The following is a 20,921-nucleotide window of genomic DNA, read 5'->3' as shown; positions in this document are numbered from 1 at the left end:
CCGAAGGTATCACGAGTAGATTACTGGTCAGCTGTTGCTGAGGGAGGGCTGGAAATGAAGTGTGCACAGTGTATATTCCTGAGAAAGTAAAACGTTTAGAGACTCTGTATGTGTGGCTGCATGACTCAGACATTATCACAAATCTTTGGTTTGTACGTACAAAATTGGTGAAGTTTATGGTGTGTACTTGATGCATCTGAAAGTTTGTTAACGAACAAAACAGGCTCCTAGTTGCTCATTCGTATATGACATAAAGGAGGAATAAGCAGAGAACTTCAGTTAGTGTGAGGGGAAAGGGGCAGAAAGAGGCGTCATGGGGCAGGGGGGGGGGCAAGAAAGCACCACGCCTGCGTGAGGATACCAGTTTGGTACAGTTTGACTCTTGCAGTGAGGCTTTGTTTATGTGCATAATACAAATAGTCAGGAGGTGGAGGGGCAGAGGGGGTGGAATAAGGGAGACACAAAAGGAAACAACGTATATTATAAATAAAACATAACCAGAACACATCCATAAGCACTAACCTAACATCCATAACTAAGCAATGGACGTCATAAAAGCACCAAGTGCTGCATGTTGTGCTCTAGGTAATAAATACTGTGGTTAGCAAAACTGGGGTCCCCCGAGGCCATGCCTCAGTAATCCTGTAAATAAGTCCTGTATCTACTAAGGTTGATCAAAGGTAAACACAGCACAGCAGTGAGAACTGAACTCCTCACTGCTCGAGGAAAAACCTGAAAGGCTAGAGTGACTTGGTTCTAGCACAGAAGTCAAACTATCAGTGCTACCCATAGTTTGAATATGATTCAGAGGAATAAAACAAAGAACAAATAAGTGAGGCATGGTGGTGCACTCCTGTAATCCCAGCAGCACCCGGGAGGCAGACAGGTAGATCTCTGGGAGGTTGTGCCTAGCCTGGTCTACATAGCAAGTTTTAGGGCAGCCAGAGAAGGACAGAACTTGTCTCAGAAAAGCAGACAATGAAATGAATCAACAGTACACATGCAAGGACATCCCAGCTCTGTGCACCGAGGAGCCCTAGGAACAGGCACTCCTGAGAACACCACACGCACAGGTCCTAGGTTCCATAAATCCTTATCCTTTTCCATCGAAGAAACCAGAGCCATTGTGGGGAGTGGTGGATTCCACGGGTAAGCAGAAAACATGAGAAAGGTATGGAGGTTTTTATAATATAAAATATTAAGAAATTCTCAAAAAGGGGGGTGTCAAACAGGCAACAGTGGGGGCTGTAGAGATGGCTCAGTGGTTAAGAGCACTGACTGCTCATCCAGAGGTCCTGAGTTCAGTTCCCAGCAACCACATGGTGGCTCACAACCATCTGTAATGGGATCCGATGCCCTCTTCTGGTGTGTCTGAAGACAGCTACAGTGTACTCATATACATAAAATAAATAAATCCTTAAAACACACACACAGGCAACAGTGAGAAGGAGTTTCCAATTGCTGCAGCTAGAACAATTTGAAAATAAATGATGATATAAAGTCAACATGCAAAAGTATTCAGTGAAATAGGAATGGATGAATGAGCAGGAAGAGACATATCTTACTTCAAAAAAAAAAACAGTTTAGAGGTGCATGGGAGATCCATGCAAAGTTTCAAGGGGGTATTACCACAGTTACAGCTGCCATAGGCAAGATCCATGGTTGGACACCAAAATTAATGAACAAAGACTTGACATTTCAAAAGTATCCGCTCCCAAATACGCTTCCAAGTAAATAAGAGGAGGAAATAGTGATTTTGCAGTAGAGAAACCAGCAGTCACCATTGTTTTGTTTTGTTTTTCAAGACAATGTTTCTCTGTGTTGCCCTGGCTGTTCTGGAGCTCACTTTGTAGACCAGGCTGGTCTCAAACTCAGAGAGATGCTCCCTCCTCTGCCTCCCAGTTCTGTGATTAAAGGCATGCGTCACCACTGCCCATCTAACAGACACCGTATTAAACTGGTTAAACAAGGTTAGTGTCACCCACATGGGGTATGGTGACATCATATATCACTGATGTGGTTTACTGGGACAGTCACTATGGTATCTCTGTGACAGTCTTACTGAAATGTTAGCAAACCATATCATGGGAAGACACGTTCTCTTCTGGATGGTCTTATATTCAGCGTATAGCCAAGGCTAGACTCAAACTCATAGCAATCCTCCTTATCACAGCCACCATGCCAACCTCTATCAATTCTTTGCCTCTTAACATGAAGCAAATGAAATCACGGTGTTCATCAAAAGTGTCGATGCTGGGACCAAAGAGATAGCTTTGGTACTTCCCCCCAGAGCTGGGGACCGAACCCAGGGTCTTGGGCTTGCTAGGCAAGCGCTCTACCACTGAGCTAAATCCCCAACCCCAGCTTTGGTACTTAAGAGCGCTTGCTGCTGTTGCAAAGGACTCAGGTTCAGTTCTCAGCAACGGTGCAGCCACATCAGGCGGCTGACAGCTGCCTAGCATGAGAGACTCCGTTGAGTCTTCAGTGTCACACAGGTCAGATAAGGTATCACATGTCTGTAATCCTAGCACTTCCGGGGGTGGAGTCAGGGTGATCAGGAGTTTGATGGCATCTTTTTCCTCAGCTACAGAGAAAGTTCAAGACCAGCCTGAGCTACAAGAGACCCTGTCTCAAAAAAAAAAAAAAAAAAAAAAAAAAAAGTCCATGTTGAAGACAAAGACAGATTAAGGGCCGAGGAAACACAAGAGACTCAGGCACTGGCTGTGTAGGTTGGGTCAGGACCTGGAGTTAATTCTGGAGCAGAAACAGAACATCAGGGGCAATCTGATGAAATGTGAATGGTGCTTACAGTTGTTTTTAAATGACACTGTGCTGTTGTCAATTCCCTGGTTTGGGGACTATATACCATTTTGTAAGCTGATATTAAAATGAGTGGCAAACACCCATGCGCTTTGCATGGTTTTGCAACATCTCTAGCCTGAAAGTATTTCTAAATAAGAAGTTCCCTTAAAGAGAAAAAAAAACCACAAATGTTTAAAGTAAAAGAAAAATAGGGGCTAGAGAGGGGGCTGGCAGTTAAAACGCTCTTGAAAAAGATGTGAGCTCAGCTCCCAGCATTCAGAGTTGGGCTTAACAACTGCCTGTGACTCCAGCTCTGAGGGATGTGACACCTCTGGTCCTCAAGAGCATCCACCCTCACATGCACAGACCTACATACAAACACATGCAAACACATAATCGAAATATAAACAAATGAACACAAAGAAAATATAGCTGGGTGTCACCTCCAATCCCAGCACTTGGAAGGCAGAGGCAGGAAGATCAGCTTTGCTCATGTATGAGACCCTGTTTCGAAAAACAAAAAAAATTCCAAATCGAAACAAGAACAATAGCAAAATGCAAGAATGAGAGTTCACCACACACACCAGGTACCTCTGGATGTTATGTGCTGTCCAGCGCCAAGAACTGGACCTCTCAGGGGCCATGTTATAAGACGGGACCACTTGAAACATCAAGACATCACACACCACCCAAATAGACAGAGATTACATTTTTCCTCCTGCCTGAAGAAGTAAGTGAGGTTTTCCAAGTGCCTGGACAAGACTTCCTAACTTACTGTGTAGGTTTTGTTCCTGCAGGGATTCAGATCAACTCCCACCAGAAGATAAGCTCAATTTTAAGAAGAGTTTAAAAGCTCTCAGAATGAACGAGTCCTCCAGTATGCTCACTAAGGTTGGGTCCAGAGACACGGAGAAGCATCAGAACTGAGTTCAAATACCTCTCCTCCGTTCTATACATGTGCAACCAGAGAGGCAGCTGCAGGCTGTGAGCCAGAGAGACCAGGAGGTGGGGCAGGGCTGAAGATACGACTTTCACCCAAAGACTAATCATGTGTTTATGGCCCCAAGTCTCCTGTCTTCAGTGTCCTCATCCATGAAATGAGCAATGGAAATGATTCGAAGTTCTCTGAAGAGTCCTGTCAGGGCTAACATTCTGCTTCCTCCTGTAAGAGCAGTTTCCATTCAGTTCTGAGCTTGAGTTCGGTCACTGAACTAATCCCTAGTGGGCAGAGTCCAGACTTCAGGGTCTCAGGTCTGCAGCACCGAAGAACTAAAATCTCCCTCTGCACATATCTTTCCAGACTGAATCTGCCACTCAAATAAGGCAGTGCCTGGGTAGAGTCCTAAAGCCTAGCAGGTCCCCATATCAGTCAGCCCCAAATCACAGACAGAATGGATCCTCCAGAGACCGCAGAAAGCAGGACTCCTTAGTCCTTAGTCTCCAGGGAGGCAGAGTCCTTGAAGCTCTATCTGGCTCTCCTGGTGAGCGGAATCAAAAGATAGCAAAGCCCTGCATTTCCTTTTCCAGGAGCCACACAAAAGGATCTTTTGGAGGCAGAGAAAACTGTAATCATTCAGGAAAGGACCTAAGGAACGACCCTTTGAGGGTCTGAAAATCATTTTAAAGAGCAGGTGACAGAATTCAAGGTAGGAGTGGTCATTTAGACACTCATGTGCACGCTACAAAAGCTAAGGAGGTGGCTGCTTACCTACCCATGGCCCAAGTCACTCACCCTCACACTGCCTGCCTTCCCCTTGGTAGCCAGGCTTACAAGAGCACTTGTAGGAAGTGGGTGTGTTTTGACACAGCGCATCAGCATGGCAGTCATCCAGCCCTTGGGCACACTCATCCACATCTGCAAAAGAACACAGCAAGCACCTGGTACACTATCCAAGCTGTGAGTGATCTGTCTCTCTCTCTCTCTCCACCTCCCACAAGCCACCCCACTCTACCCTTCCAACCCCCATATTGCTAGGACCCCCTGGGATAAACTACACCATGCCCAGGCCCATTTCCAGACTGTTCCAAGTGGAATCACCGAAGTAAGGAGGTCACCCTTACTGGCCTCCAAGACCCAGTTCAGATGTGACTTCTCTTGGAAGTGAGCCATGATCCCCTAATGTCAGGTAGATGTTCCCACCACAGGCTCCCATGTATTTAGCTCTTTCAGAGCACAGAGTATGCAGGATTGTCACCTGTCTCTCCACCGTGCCCTAACAACTGAACCAGCTTTTTGATGCCAAGTCAGCATCGTGCCTGGCATATAAGAATATAGTAGACTGTCTGTTAAGGGAGAGGAATGAAGAGCAGCATTGGCTAGAAAGTTCCAGAAGCCCGCCAAGACAGCTGTCTCTCAGCTTTCTGAGTCTGGGATGCGGGAGTGAAAGTTTCCCTGGTCTCAAGCAAACAGCATCCTGAGCCCTCGGGCCAGGAATGCCAGAGGCCCCAGCCCCAACCCTGCCAGTTCTCTCAACCTGCAAACCCACCATAGACAAAACATTTCCAGAGTTGATAGCACTCCTGGGTATGAAGATAAAAACGAACGAGTTTTGAAAGAATTTTAAATCCAGTCAAAGCAGATTGTGCAGAGTTCTAATGCATGGCTGATCCAAATCTGGAGGCTTAGGGACATTCCAGGTCTTGGCACAGTAACAGTTCCGTGCCCACAGAAGTCTCCGCAGCTCATCCTGGAGCTGGTAGAACTTAATCAGCGCCAAAGGAAAAAAAGGGGGCCAAATTGTCACGAGCTCAGTTTCCCCATCTACACAAGGGGGAGGTGGACCCCAGACCTCAGCCAGCCAGCGACAGCCAGCGACAATCTGGACAGCAGGCACTCTCAGAGACCCTGGAAAAAATGATAGATACCAGGGCGGGAAAGGTCAACAGCCCGGAGCAGAAGCCTCTGTCCCCTTCGACGGCCGGAGACTTAGGGTGAAGGCTCTCGGGATCGGGAGACCACGCAAGGGAACTCATGAGTCCCTTCCCTGCGCGGTGCCAGGTGCGCCCTGCGGCTGCACACTCACCCTCGGGCGGCCCGTTGGTGCGACCCTGGTCGGGAGGGACCGCAGAGGCCAGCAACGGCAGCGGCGGCGGCAGCAGCAGCAGTAGCAGCAACAGCAGCGCCCGGGCCTCCGGAGGCCGACCGCAGCCCGCGACCCCCATGGCAGCCGCAGCGCGCGGAGCGGCGAAGAGCCGGCGGCGGCAGCGGCGCGGGGAGGCGTGTGCGGGCTCCCGGCCTCTGCGCCCGCGGACACCCCCGGCCCCGCCCGCCCCCGAGCCCCGGCCTCATTTTCACACGGTCCTCGGTGCCGCCCCGCCCGTCTGGCCCCTCCCCGGCCCGGGGCGGAGGGGGCGCGGCCGCCGTGGCCCGAGCGGCTGACAGCAGAATCCTGCGCGATCCCTCGCTCGCCGAGTCTCGGCTCCCCTGTGCGGAGCGCCCTCCAACTTGACCCGATCCTTCCAAACTAGTTACAGGGCGCCCGGAGAGTGTCTCGCTTAGTCCCCACACAATGAGACACTGGACCCAGGCCCAGCAAGGCTCCAACAATATTGTCTTAGGGTTCCATATACCCTGTCAGAAGAACTCAGGACAAAGCTATCTGAGTGACCCCAGCTGCTTTGCTCAGGCCATCACACATTTTGCTTCCTGAGCCTGGCAGTAGCCAGGACTCGCTGATACCTTAGCCCCAAAGTAGCACCTTGAGGCTGTGTGTGTGTGTGTGTGTGTGTGTGTGTGTGTGTGTGTGAGAGAGAGAGAGAGAGAGAGAGAGAGAGAGAGAGAGAGAGAGAGAGAGAGAGAGAGCTGGGTTCACTGCAGAGAGTAGTTTCTCATTGCATCTAGTTATCTTAACAGCAAGAAAGTGAAAGAAAAAATGGCCCAGAGGTCAAGGGTGGACCACCGCAGATAGTAAAGCTCCCAACTTGGTGCTGGGCATAGGTGGCATCTATGACCCACGGGAACGTTTAACTATCAGATTCGGTGAGCTGCAAATAGGGAATGGCCAGGACGAATTCCCCACAGCCAGGCCTTCCCATCTGTTCCAGGCTCAGGTGGCTGGGGCCACTACAGTCTGCATCATTCTAGCAACAAATGCTTCGGGGTCCCCTTCATGGAAGAAACAGAAGGCGGTACGCAGAGATGTGAATGCTCGGATTTGGGTTTCTCTGAATGACTTTTATTCGATTTTCTCCTGTGAATATTTACATATATCTTCATGTGTATGTAGACATATGGCTACATACACTGCACATGTATAAGTGTATATTCACACCCACTAATTCCTTGATTTAAAAAAAAAAACAACTCACCAACCCCCTATTCCCCCCCACACACACACACCTAGCACACGCACAAGAGCACACAGATCTTCTTGGGGGTCTGTTACAGCTTCCCACCTCAGCTCTCTGGGCAGCTGTCTGCCACCCCGGCCCGTATCTGCTCGGGGCCCAGGCTGAGCCTGTCTTTGGGAGGTATTATGTATTCTGCCATGGATGAAGACTCTGAGAAAAGAACTTTCCCGTGTTTTCCCTTTAACCTTTCCTCTCTAGTAAAGGCAGTCAGGTCCCACCCCTTTCTCTGTCTCTGGCTCCTCCCTCCCACTCCTTTTGTATTTGGTGCTGAGAGAGACACTCGGCTATTTCTAGTTTGAAGGGTGGTTTTTTTGTTTTGTTTTGTTTTAACGCATTTGTAAATCTTCACTTAGTGAAACGCTCCGTCCAGCCTTTGTCCGCGTGTCTTTAATGGTAGCCATAAATTAACGCCTTCTTTTCTCCTGGGTGCATCAGGCTTCATTGCTTTTGAAACGGATCAAAGTTATTTCTTCTAAAATCCAACTCAAAACTTCCCATTGTGTGGCACAGCACACAGCGCTCTTTGGCTCCCGTCAAAGCACATAAACACATAAAGCCGCCCATTAAACTCTGAGTAGCCCCTTCCAGCACCCTCGTGCCTGGTAAAGAAGACAGTTGTTTGCTTCCTCTGCTCGGTTACTCCAAGTTTATGTATCAGCAGGAATACAAATCCATAATGATAAGGCCTAGTGCTTTTTGCCTGTTGTTATGGTTCCTAGAAAAAAAAATCACAACTGGCTCAGATGTCAAAAATCGTTCTGAATCCTGTTTTGTTTGTCGGCTCCCAGACTCCTGGGCAACCTTTCTGACACTTGAAACTAAAGTCAATATGGTTTATGACTTTGAATTTCCACAGGGCAAAGGTGGGGCACGATGCTAAATGTCAGCACAGTCAGTGTCTGAAGTGACCAGGGTGGCTTGCAGCCCCTGCTTTTTGCCCTCTGTTGTGTAGCTGGAGTCCCCACAGGCACTGTCTGAGCTGAACTCTCTCCCTGTCATCTCCCTTCCTGCAGGCTGCAGGCTGTGACCAGGCCTGAAGAGGCAGGTGGCCCAGGCAATGTCTGGGATTCTTGCCGTTCTGGAGAGTCAGCGGAAGTGTCCTATAACTAGGTTAGACTTAGCATCCCTGGGCAGCTTCAGAACCCATCTTTCCCTGCTACAGAACAGCCTTTGAGGGAATGAGGCCTCCCAGGCTTTCAAAACACCAGACTCCAGGCCTCTCCGCCACCTGGCTGAGAAGTTCTTCCCCACTGTCTTCTTGGAATCCTCCTTTTACATCCTCTCTCTGGAAAGTTCACTTATTCCCCGATTCCACAACATTAATCACCAGGCTGAAGTGTCCCTTAGCTGCAGGCCAACATAGTATCCTGTCATCTTCCTCAACTCTCTGTAATTCCCTCTGATCCAAAATATTCAAGAGAACTCATTTGCCCTCCTCCAATAGTGTTTTCCTGTTTCATGGTCCCTGTCTTTCATATCTTTAGGACTGTCTGCTATTTATTAAGTTGTCTGATTTCTTTTGTAATTAATTTATTTATTATATATGAGTACACTGTCGCTGTCTTCAGACATACCAGAAGAGGGCATCAGATCTCATTGCAGATGGTTGTGAGCCACCATGTGGTTGCTGGGAGTTGAACTCAGGACCTCTGAAAGAGCAGTCAGTGCTCCTAACCACTGAGCCATCTCTCCAGCCAAGTTGTCTGATTTCTTGGTTCATTTTTCTTTTTAAGTTCTTTGGCATTCTAGATGTTAAGTCTGTGATGTACAGAGAGCACAGGTTTTCTCCCATTCTACAGGCTATCTTCACTCCATTCGCAAGAAGTTCCACGAGCTAATTGTTAGTAATGCAACACTCTTATTTGTCCTTGGTTTCTAGGTGTGTATATGTTTACTTTACAAGGCTGTGGTAGTTGTATAAACCACCGATTCTAAACTTCTCAGGGAATTCTAATTCCCTGAATTTTGCTCTATCTGAAGGTCCATGAGTTTGCTTTGTTTTGTAATAAGTTATTAGAAATACTTCTTGTCAGAGAGCCCACGGCTGCCGTCTCAGCCGTCTCAGTGCTCGGACCAGAGAGTTAATCTTGGTGCAGACAGCCCAGGGAAGGCTCCACACTGCCCCCATCCACATTCTTTCTTCTGTAGTTGCTATTCCACAGCCTCCTCAGACAGCATGGCCCAAGAACCCCACAAGGGTGTGCATTCATCAAGGCATGTGCAAGCACCAGGCAAACAATCTTGAGCCCAGAAGTGACAACTCTGTGGCCCAGGTATTTCATGCACTATTATCTCACCAGACCTCACTCACAAAGTACACAGCCAGCCAATGTCAAGGTGTCCACCTGCAATCCCAGTGCTCAGGGAACTGTGGCCAGAGGATGGTGGTTTTGAAGCCAGTCTGGGTTACATAATGAAACCCTACTTAAAATGAAACCCTCAGTTGTTGAAAATGAAAGTATTAGCAGTTTCAAGATGGCCACAACAAGGTATAACACCAAATGTGAGATAGCCACAACAAGGTATAACACCAAATGTGGGACCTTTCTGTCTGACTCCCCAGAAAACATTCTCAGACAAGTGCATCCCGAGTACAGCACCCAGGAGCTTTTATAACCTGACTTGTGTGTTTGTGTGTGTGTGTGTGTGTGTGTGTGTGTGTGTGTGTGTGTGTGTGTGTGTGTTTAGGTAGCCCAGACTGGCCTTAAACTCCTGTGTAGCTGAGAATGAACTTGAATGCCTGGTCTTCTTGTTTCCAACTCCTGAGTGCTGAGGTTTACAGAAATAAGTCACCACCCTCAGCTCTAGAGTCATCCTTAAACCACCTCCCTGGCTGACTTAGGTACCTCTGCCTCCCACACAGCCATAAGTGTCAGAGTCCCTGGCTGTCCTCCCAGCTTGGCTCTGAGACCCATAAAGGCTGGTGTTAACTGATTTATTCTGTATTCCCTAAGCACAGCTGGGTCAGGAACATGACAGACATTCAGTAAAGGTTTATTGGAAGAGTAAACCTTCCCCCACCCCAAAATAGTAAGATATAAGCACCTTTATTGACCTCATATTAAGAAAGCTATAGATGCTATACAATACAAACGGGGAGTAGAGAAATCCATAGGTTATCATAAAGAAGGGAGAGAAAGCCAAGGTTTCGAAACAGCAAAGGAGGTCTCCAGAGGAGTGAGGAGAGCAGGTCTGTGTGGAAGAAACAGAGACGCCTCAGATAGCTCCAGTCCTGGGAAAGTAGCCGCTGGAGCTAATGTGGGGAGGCTAACAAGCTTTTCTGCAGCACCTCAGAGCAGGGGTGGGGGGGCCTCCAAATTCTCCCGGGGTTATACCAAAATTCAGTGATACACACAGAAGCAAATCATACCGATGTCCCTGAGGGCCATCAGGTAAAAGTCCTTAAGAGAAAATTCACAAGTAGAAACTGAAGAAGCAGCTCGGTGGTGGAGAGCACTTCGTGTTCTTGCAGAGAACCCAGACTCAGTTCCCACACCAGGCAGTTCACAACCATCTGTCGCTCCAGTCCCAGAGCAACTGGCACTTCTTCTGGCTTCCTCTGGCACCTGCAAGCACACACTCAGGCATACACGCACATAAAATAAAAATAATAGACCTTTAAAAACAAACAACAAAAAAAAAGCAACCATCCAGGCTTGGTGGCACTTGCCTTTAATCCCGGGTAGACATATCTCTGAATTCAAGGCCAGCATAGTCTACACAGCAACTTTTAGGATAGACCCTATAAATAAGTAAGACCCTATCATAAAAAAAAAGAAAGAAAGAAAGAAAGAAGCGAGAAGAGAAGAAAAGACATCCAGAATCCAGCATCAACCCAAATGTGCTGCTTTACTCCTATAAGCACAGCTCTTGGGAGGAAGAGGTAGGAGGATCAGGAGTTCAAGGACGCCTCTGACTCTCTGGCTATTTAGTGAGTTTGAGGCCCAGGCTACATGAAATCCTGCTTCAAAACCTGGAATGACACTCAGGAGGCAGAAGCAGATTTCTAAGAGTTTGAGGCCAGCCTGGTCTATAAAGAGAGTTCTAGGACAGCCAAGGCCACACAGAGAAACTGTCTCAAAACAAAACAAAACAAAGGAAGGAATTCAGTATTATTCCATTGTGTGTTTGTTTGTCGGTTATCCTAGAGACTGATCCCAGGGTCCTGTGTGCCCAGTCCTGCTTAGCTTTAACTCTTAACTTCCCACAGGAACACTGCGTTAGTTGTCATGAGCTGTTTGAGCACTGAGAAGCTAGCTGGGACATTATCCTCACCCCAGGCATCCTGTCCCCCTTCCCTGGTCATCCCCACCCCCACCCTGAGACGGGATGTCCTAGTGTCCTCTAAGGCCCCTTATCTTGGGATGAGGGGGTGAAGAGGCCAACAGTGGAGGGTAGAAACACTGTACCCTTGAGAGCTCGTAGAAGGTGACCACCTTCAGCAAAGGTTCCAGTTGTTTATTCCGTGATAGAAAAGCACTTGCCACTCGGCTGAAAGCTCAGCTAGGAGGGGAGTCTTAGTCCGGACTCCAGCCGACTGCCTCAACCTCCACTGGATGATGTAATATCATCACTTCCCTCAGTTGATTTCTGCTGGATGTCTTGATTACCCAACTTGGTTATGTCTTCCTGTCTACCCTTTGCTATTTATTCTTTTATTTTGGCTTGCTATATGCTTAATAAACTCTCATTCAAACCCCAAAAACATGGCTATCATAGATCGTTTTCTGGACCACACATAACAAAACATAAAACGGTATGACCCCCACAGAACAGAGCGTTAGGCCAGTGAGAAGGCTCAACTGCTAAGAGCACCTGCCACCAAGCCACCAAGCCTGATGACCTGAGTTCCACCCGTGGGGTACACAGCAGAACGGAAAGAGAGAGCCAACTCCCTCGAACTGCCCTCTGACCTCCGAATGTGCACTATGGTGCACATACTGCAGCACACGTGTGCCCCGATAAGTAAATAATTAAATAAGAAAAGCAAACACTGAGAACGGAGAGCATTATACAGCTGTGCCAACGGAAGGGGAAACTTTCTGTGTTCTGATATGGAGTGTCACTCTCATGCCCATCAATGGAAAAGGTACAGAACAATGTGTGCTATTTCGTTCCCCTTTACAAACAGGAGGAGGTAGACCAAGAACATGTACTCATACTCACTTGCATGGATTGCATGAAGACTCTGGGAAGACAGGTGAGCTGTGAAGAATGCAATTACTAAGGGCTGGGGAGGCTACTGGGGAAAAGAGGGTCACCATCCCTGATGTGGCAGTGCAGCAGTTTTGGGGTCACCCATATGTTTGTTAGTAACCTGGTATCCCTGTTCCTGAAGTAAGCCTGTCAACTCATTGGTTCACCAAAAGCTAAAATAAAATAAAGACAAAGAGGCAGGGCGGAGAGGCCAGAGCTGGTGGTGGTTTTTATCCTATAAGCCCGGAACTTCAAATGGAGTGCAGCCCCCACTCCCGACCCCTGCTGAGAACCACGGTGCTCTTCACAGGGAGCCTTTCTTTTCCTTTTAAAAATTATTTCTTTTGTGTCAGGGGTTGGGGTTGGGGGCGGTTTGTGCCGTGCATGTTGAGGTCGGAGAACGCAGCTCTTTTTCCACTTCTTCTGGAATTGAACTCAGGTCAGATGTAGTGAGCAGCCACAGAGTACCACACCGACTTTCTCCTGTAGCCTTAGAGTTATTGACACAGTCATGGCTAATTATCTTCCTGGACCAATTAAGGATGAACAAGCAATGGATAACATCTTTTAAGTTCTTGTGGAAATATTAGTAAATGTTGCTTGCAGCCTGTGGAAAATACTAAGTATCAAGATTCTCGCTCCCCCTCTTCCTCTCTCTTCCTCTCTTCCTCCTCTCTCTCTCTCTCTCTCTCTCTCTCTCTCTCTCTCTTTTTCTCTCCCCCCTTCTTCCCCTCCCCTCCTTCCTTCTCAGTCTCTCTCCCTCTCTTGCTCTCTCGCTCCCCCTCTCCTCCCTCCCTCCTGGTCAGCGTGATTTTTATGTGATAAAAATCATCACATAAGATTACCAGTAACAGAAATGAAATGGTGCAATCTTTTTTTTTTTTTAATTACCGCCTGGAGCCAATTAATAAGATAACAAGGAACAGAGTGAGCTGCGATTCTTTGCAATTAGCTGCCGGTCTGTTTTGTGATTTCATTACAGGTTGCCGGCAGTGCCTTTCATTTATTAATAGGTGGATGTAAAGCCACTTTGTCGATTGTTTATCTCAGTGTTCAAAGGAAGATAAAACAGGGTTCTCATTTCTTCTTTCAGAACCTGAGTGAGTGTGTGAGAGGCACTGGGGTCTTTCTTCACAATTACACACAGATGTTTGTTGGGAAAGTTGCCCCTGTGTCCAGGGTGATAGAGTATTTGTCTAGCAGGCAAGGAGTCCTGGATTTGATCCCCAGAACTGCGTGTCCAGAGTGTGGTGGAGCTTGCCTATAATCCCACCACGTGGAGGCAGAGGCCGGAAGTCCAGGGTCATCCTCAACAACAGCAGATACAAAACTGTTAAAGAGAACAGTAGGAGGTGTGGGAGACTAACTGGTTTAAGGGTTGGAGTGGTGTCTAAAGGGTTAATTAAGAGCGATTACTGCTCTTTGTAGCCCAGAGTTTGTTTCCCAGCACACTTGTTGGAAAGCTCACAACCATCTTTAACTCCAGCTCCGGGTGATCAGACAGCCTCTTCTGGCATGTGTGTGTGTGTGTGTGTGTGTGTGTGTGTGTGTGTGTGTGTGCGTGTGTGTGCATGCGTGCACTCCAGCCCTCTACTTAGACCTGACTGGGAAACAAGGACCTTCTGTAGCAGGGAAAGTAGTTGAACAGGAAGTCAGCTTCAGAGGGGAAAAGAACCATGAGGTATCTAGAGCTGTTTCTGAGCATGTCTCTCAGAAGGGCATGAAGAAGAGCTGCACATGTTTCTGTGCACTGAGGAACTTGCATAGTTGTTCTCTGAGGCCAAGAGGTCCTGTACAGCATCCTGAGATACCGACACCAGGACACTGACTTCACTGATCTCTCTGATGGCCATGCTGACAAGCTCCTAGACTGTGGCATCCCAGTCCCTCTGCGGAGCTGCAGTGGGTCATCCTGAGAAGCTCCTGAGGGGGAGACCTGCAGCATGAGTCCTCCATGGGTCATGGGTGGTTCCTCATGGTTTCCTGCCATCACCTCAGGAGAACTAGCTTCCACAGTGGTGGTCATCCTCTAGGGATCACTAAGGTCCTCAGTAAAGATGAATGTAAACTGATTTCTTCTCTCTAAATATCCACAGACTAGTGAGGTTCTGTTTGTTGGTTAGTTTGGTTTGGTTTGAGTTGGGTTTTTTTGTTTGTTTGTTTTTTGTTGTTTTGTTTTGTTATGTTTTGTTTTGTTTTGTTTTTGATGGGACAGGAGGGTTTCCAATACAGAGTTTCTCTGTAACAGCCTTGGCTGTCCTAGAACTTTCTCTGTAGACCAGGCTGGCCTTGAACTCAGAGATCTGCCTGCCTCTGCCTGTCAAGTGCTGGGATCAAAGGCGTGGCCACCACTGCCTGGCTTACTGGTGCAATTTTGTTAAGGGCTCCCCTCTCCACTTCATGTGAAAGTCAAATGAGAAATGAGAAAAAGAAAATTGGTTCTGCTTCCATCTTGCCGCCATGACAACAAGGTGGGTTATCAACACTCCCCTAATGAATATGCATCACCTTCATAATTAATATCAACACTTCCCTAATGAATATGCATAACCTTCATAGTTTAAGTGAGAAGACATTTTAAATGCAAATGCTGTGAATGCAGACAGACCTGGATGTTAACTCTGATCCCGCAGTTTATTATCTGGGACATCTTGGCAGGGCATGTAGCAAAAGGAATTCTGACTCCAGTGGAACCAGGACCCACAGAAGCCCAGCCCAGTGTGCACCACGGTTCCTCAGTCCTTCCATTCACATGTGCAGAGTAGGCGCTCGCCCCTGCTTGTTGGGAAGAACTAATCTCTCTATGGCCCTGTGTAAATAGGAAACTTGGGGCTTGGGGAGATAACCAGCTCTGACCAGATCCCAGAAGGCATCTTCCTTATGGTGCCGTGAGGTTTCAGCCCAGGAAACCCAAAAAGCTCTCTATATTTAAAGCAGACAGGGAGGGACAGAAAGGATTGGATACTGACGGGCAGAGCTGAAGGATGGAGCTCGGCTGGCCTTTCAGGAAGAAATCCTAAAGACACAGAGTTGGAGCCAGCAGAGAAGCTGCAACTGTATCCGTGGTTGGTGGACAAACATTCGGAACTCACCACAGCCCGTGCATCCAATGCTGGGCTTCAACTGTGCTTGCCAGCCATGTACCCACAGGCATTTTAGGCCAGGGGTGTGTGGGGGCCGGGGACTCCTTTAATCCCAGCAGAGAGGCAGAAGCAGGTCGGTCTCTAAGTTAGAGGCTAGCCTGGTCTACACAGGGAATTCCGTGCCAGCCAGGGCTACATAGACTCTCAAAACAAACTAAAAATTGGAAGGAAAGGAAAAGAACAAACCTGAACCTCTGGAGACTTGAAAGCTGTTGTCCCAGCAACACCTTCTCCACATCCACAGCGGCTTGTCAACATCCCCGCTCTGAGGGGCAACAGAGCCAAAGCAGCTGGAAAACAGCTCAGCCTGCCTCACTCCCTCCTTTACCAGTAGGAGGGGTCACACCCAGACACCAAGGTGCGAGGGAACCTGGAGATGCTGGGTTTGTCTCTCAAAGCTCTGCAGTGCAGAAATGCACCCCGGACTTCCCTGAGTGCCAGCCACGATAGCCTGGAAGCCTTGGGCAATCCTCCTCATGAGCCGTTCTGCTGATGTGATGCCTGATTCCATCCCACTACCATGAAGGAGGCTAACGTGAGGACAAAGTCTCTACAGAGAGGAAGCCCTCAGTATCTCGGAGGAATAGAATCAGACTAGATCAGGCCATGCCTGAACTCCTGCATACCGCTGAAGATACAATAGACAGAACCCATGCATGGAGAGCCAGGCCTGGTGACTCAAGTCTGTCGTGGAATGCTCAAAAGGCCAGGCGGGATGACTTCTGTGAGTTCAACACCGGCCTGGGTTACAGAGTGAGACTGTATTAGTTACTGTTCTGTTGCTATGGCAAAACACCATGGCGGAGCTGGGGAGATGGCTCAGTGGTTAAGACCTCTGACTACTCTTCCAGAGGTCCTGAGTTCAATTCCCAGCAACCACATGGTGGCTCACAACCATCTGGAATGGGATCTGATGCCCTCTTCTGGTGTGTCTGAAGAGAGCCACAGTACTCAGGTACATAAACCTATTTGTTTATGATTCTTTTTTTAAAAAACCACCATGGCCGTGGCAACTTACAGAGTATATTTGGGCATGTGGGTCCAGAGAGATAAGAGTCCATTATGGCCAGGGGGCGTGACAGTGAGTGGCAGACATGAAACCAGGACAACAAGCTGAGAGTTCACATCCTCAACCACAAACAGGAAGCAGAGACAACAAACTAAAAGCACAAACACGTGAGGCTTCAGAACCCAGCCCCAGGAATGCACCTCCTCCATCGAGGCTGGCCCTCCTAGACCTCCCCAAACAGCACGAGCACCCAGGGTCAGCTGCTCAAGTCCAGGAACCGAGGAGAAGAGTTCATTCCAATGTCATAGAGGACTCTCAAGGCAAGCAACAAGCACAACTAAAGAGTGCTGTGTGGTGGTGCTGGCTTCAGCACTAGGAGGGAGGCAGAGGCAGATGGACCTCGTGAGTTCGAGGCCCAGCCTGGACATAGCTGGTCAGGCCAGCTAGGGCTACACTTCAAGACCTTGTGTCAAAAACAAACCAAAGTAAAACACAACAAAAGCAATCCCAGACCAGGGAGATAGTTCAACACTTGCTGTGCAAACCTGATGACCTAACCTGACCAAACCGCCTGACCTAATTATCCTCTGACCTTCACACATATGTGTGTGCATTCAGGCACTCACACATAGCCACAGGCAAATGCATACTCACAATCACACACACATTCACATATGTGTACACACACATGCACACACAGTCACACTCTCCATATATATATATATATATATATATATATATATATATATATATATATCCAAGTTAACAGGGGAAGTAGAATAATTGAAAGATTCAGAGAACTGAAAGTACACAGATCATCTTGGGCCAGGGCTGAGCTAAAGTTAAGACTTGTTCCCTAAGATCCAGTGACAGCGAGAGGCCAGGATTATCTGGGGAAGACGCTGTCCTGGTGAATCATTGCTCTATGCACAGGCTGTGGTATTGAATTAAAGTTGCCGGTTCCTTTTGGCCCAGAGAGAGTGGGGAAGCAATTCTCTCTCCTGGGAAGGAGAGCTCCACCCTGTGAAACCCCACACTTCTGCTCACCCCTCCCCGTGCAGGGGGCAGGAAAGCTGTGTTTGCACAGGAAAAGCATGGTGTGGTTAGAGCTGCCCACCTGCACACAGCCCTGGGCTTGATCCCGGCGCTACATAGACTGGGCACACTGCTGTATACCTGTAATCCTAGCACTTGAGAGGTGGAGGCAGGAGGATCAGGATTGCAAGTCATGAGGTGGATAGAGGGAAAGGGGCAAATATATATGCAGGAGATGTGTGCTAAAGTGTTTGGGGCTATTGGAGTTGCCGTCTCGTGGTGGACGTGGAAGGTTTCCTTTATCCCTTCCTGAACACCTGCAGCTCATCCTTCTGCTGTCCTTGCATCCTCGTGTCCCCCAGACTGCCAGATCATCCTTTCTCCAGCAACCATTCATCCCGTATGTTGAGCACATTCCCAGGCCCTCCCCCGGCCTTGCGGTAAGTTTCCTGGTTCACGCTCAAGTTTGCTTCTCCTTCCTCTTCCTGTGTCTCTCTGGCTTCCCACTCTCTGCAGCTGTTCACTCTGTCCTCACTTAACCCAAATATGGAATGCTGCCCCCTTTCCTTGATCCCCTCCCCAAAGAAAATCTTATCCGAGGTGCTACTGAGAGGCCACAGCTCCAGGCGGTACTGTAGCCAACTTCCAGTCAGCAGGAGCACCTCTGCACATGTCCTGGCAGCAGCTGTTTTGGAAACAGTCTCACTGGAAAATCTTCCTCAAACCTGCCTCTCAGTTCGCTAACTTCAGCCCCAAGGAACCTCCCCATGGCTGCTGCATCTTCACCTGCCACCGAACCACCATGTTTTAAAATGGTTTTCCCTTTCTTCTAAACAGCAGGTGACCTCCCTTTTGGAATTTCCTTTTCCCAGAAGGAAAATCTTACCATCCCCAAAAAATTATCAAGAAACCTCTGAGGGACTGGAGAGATGGCTCAGCAGTTAAGCGTCCCCACCACCCCCACCTCCCCCTCCCACCCCCCACCCCCACCCCCATCCCCCACCCCCACCCCCCCTCCCCCACCTCCCCACCTCCCAACCCCCACCCCCATCTCCCCACCCCCCCCCCAACCCCATCCCTGGGCAGTGGTGGCTTTAATCCCAATACGCTGGAGGCAGAAGCAGGTGGATCTCTGTGAGTTTGAGGGCAGTCTGATCTATAGAGTGAGTTCGCAGACATCCAGAGTCACACAGAGAAAACTCAACTTAAAAAACGAAAAACAGTTCCTACTAGTCCTACAAAGGACCTGAGTTCTATTCCCAGCACCAGGAGAAACAAAACAAAACAAAACTGGATATCGCAGACAGAGGAAGGACTATGCCTCATGCAAAGAGAATGAAGCCAACCACGTTATCCTTTTGGGGTCCACCAAACAGGTGCTGTTTGGACATTTTATAAGGCCCCTGGGTCTTCCCCTTTTCCTATTGGTCCTATTCAGATTCTCACCCCATGCCTTCCTGCCTCCTCTCCTCACAATGTCTTCCATGAATCAGAAGCCACAGTCTTAGAATGCACCCATCTAATTCTCCTTCAACACTGTGGATCTCGACAACCCTCTGCTTCCGCAGGCTAAGAGGAACATCACTGCGATCGCTTTGGTACACAGACCACCATAGGCCTAGGATTCCACGAACTGCTGTGTCTAACCTGGGTAGGTAAAGAAAAGGACTCCAAAGGGACAGGTGGCCAGGACAATTAAGGTAGGACCATAGCCCAGCTAACCAGGACACCTTCTTCTTCCCTTCTTGCCTAGGCCCACAGCAAGAATAGGTCCTTCATTCTGTCTTGCCCAGATGTTCAGTTTTTGTCTGGGCCAAGAAATAAACTCAGAGATTCTCTGGACGACCTCATTACAGTGTCATGGAAGTTGGGACTCACAGTCCCTGGAAGCCCTCCCCGAGAGGCCCTTCCCCCACTAGAGCAGCCATTCCATGGCAGTGCGGCAAGTCTGTTCACTCCCCACTAGGTCTGAGTTTTCCCACCTACAAAACAGAAACAGTAGTTGTAAGAAGCTAGTGAGTACTCCGTGTAAAGGACTTGGATCAGTGCTTATGGGTTGGTGCCCCATCATTGTCCTGGTTTGCTATGATGAACACCATGACCAAAAGCAACCTGGGTAGGATTTATTTCAAGTTGTAGCTGTAGTCCGTCATAAAGGGAGGTCAAAGCAGGAGCTCAAGATCGGAACATGGAGGCAGGAGCTAAAGCAGAGACCATGGAACACTGCTTAGTGGGTTGTTCTCACGCCTAGTTCAGTTTGCTTTCTTATACAACCCAGAACCACTGGTCCAGGGGTAGCACTGCCCACACAGGGCTGGGCCCTCTTGCATTGATCATTAAAAAGATGTCCCATAGACTTGTCAACAGGCCATTCTGATGGAGGCATTTCCTCAGTTGAGGTTCCCTTTTCCCAAATGATCCAAGCTTGTATCAAATTGACGACAAAATCACCACCATCACCACCATCATCATCACTACCATCACCATCACCACCATCACCGCCATCATCATCACCACCATCATCATCACCACCACCATCACCATCACCACCATCACCACCATCACCATCACCACCATCACCACCATCACTATCACCATCACCACCACCATCCTCATCACCACCACCACCATCACCAACATCATCATGACCACCACCATCACCATTACTATTTCTACTTAGCCACAGACCACAGAGCAAGCAAGGAGCTTGTGTTCAATACCTGGGGAGCTTGGGGGGAGGACATGGCATAGCTTTCCTGATCCCTACTAGCTCCTCAACATCCCTTGTTTTCTTCCTTTCCATAGTCCTTTAACTAGCTTTGAGAATTGCCACCTACTCCTCATAGAAATGTAAGCAGCTGAAGGAGAAGTTCAGGGCTGGGGAATATGGAAACTCTGTGCTGGGGGAGAGGGCTGGGGTGTGCCTCAGTGGTTAAGTGGTTGAGGGACACCTTGAGTTCCATCTCCAGCATGCAAAAAAGTAACACATCTTTTAAGAGCCACAGATGATATAAGAACTAATCTCTCCTGAGGGGTCCCCTGGGGCTGATGAACTCCTCAGAAGGTGGCTTTTGCTCAGTATCTCTCTGAGCTGATAGCTAGATAAAGGAACCCTATCTGACCCTGGGCCACTGTGGATGCAAAGGAGGATTACCTACCGTCTTGGTGATGCTGTCTGTGGGCATGCTTGTGCCATCAGCAGAGGACAATTACCTGGGACTTGGCTCTCTCCTTCCACTGTGGGATCTCGGGATTGAATTCAGGTCATCAAGCTCAGCAAGTGTTTCTACTACAGTGGTTCTCAACCTGTGGGTGTTGACCCCTTTGGGTCAAATGACCCTCTCACAGGGGTTGCATATCAGATATTTACATTATGATTCATAACA

General features: G+C 48.5%; 1 protein-coding gene across 1 annotated transcript in view; it reads right to left on the bottom strand.

The window, feature by feature from the left end:
* Positions 1–4,912, bottom strand: part of Scube2 (signal peptide, CUB domain and EGF like domain containing 2) — a 65,069-nt gene extending 60,157 nt beyond the window's left edge. The window contains exons 1-2 of the mRNA XM_032895069.1: positions 4,864–4,912; positions 4,535–4,657 (exon numbers count right to left, since the gene is read on the bottom strand). Of these exons, the coding sequence (XP_032750960.1) occupies positions 4,535–4,657; positions 4,864–4,912 (172 nt within the window). The remainder of the gene's footprint in view (positions 1–4,534; positions 4,658–4,863) is intronic.
* Positions 4,913–20,921: the final 16,009 nt, after the last annotated feature.

The sequence above is a fragment of the Rattus rattus genome, chromosome 2 (genome assembly GCF_011064425.1).
Source record: "Rattus rattus isolate New Zealand chromosome 2, Rrattus_CSIRO_v1, whole genome shotgun sequence".
Classification (NCBI taxonomy): Eukaryota; Metazoa; Chordata; class Mammalia; order Rodentia; family Muridae; genus Rattus; species Rattus rattus.
This window is presented reverse-complemented; position numbering and strand designations above follow the sequence as displayed.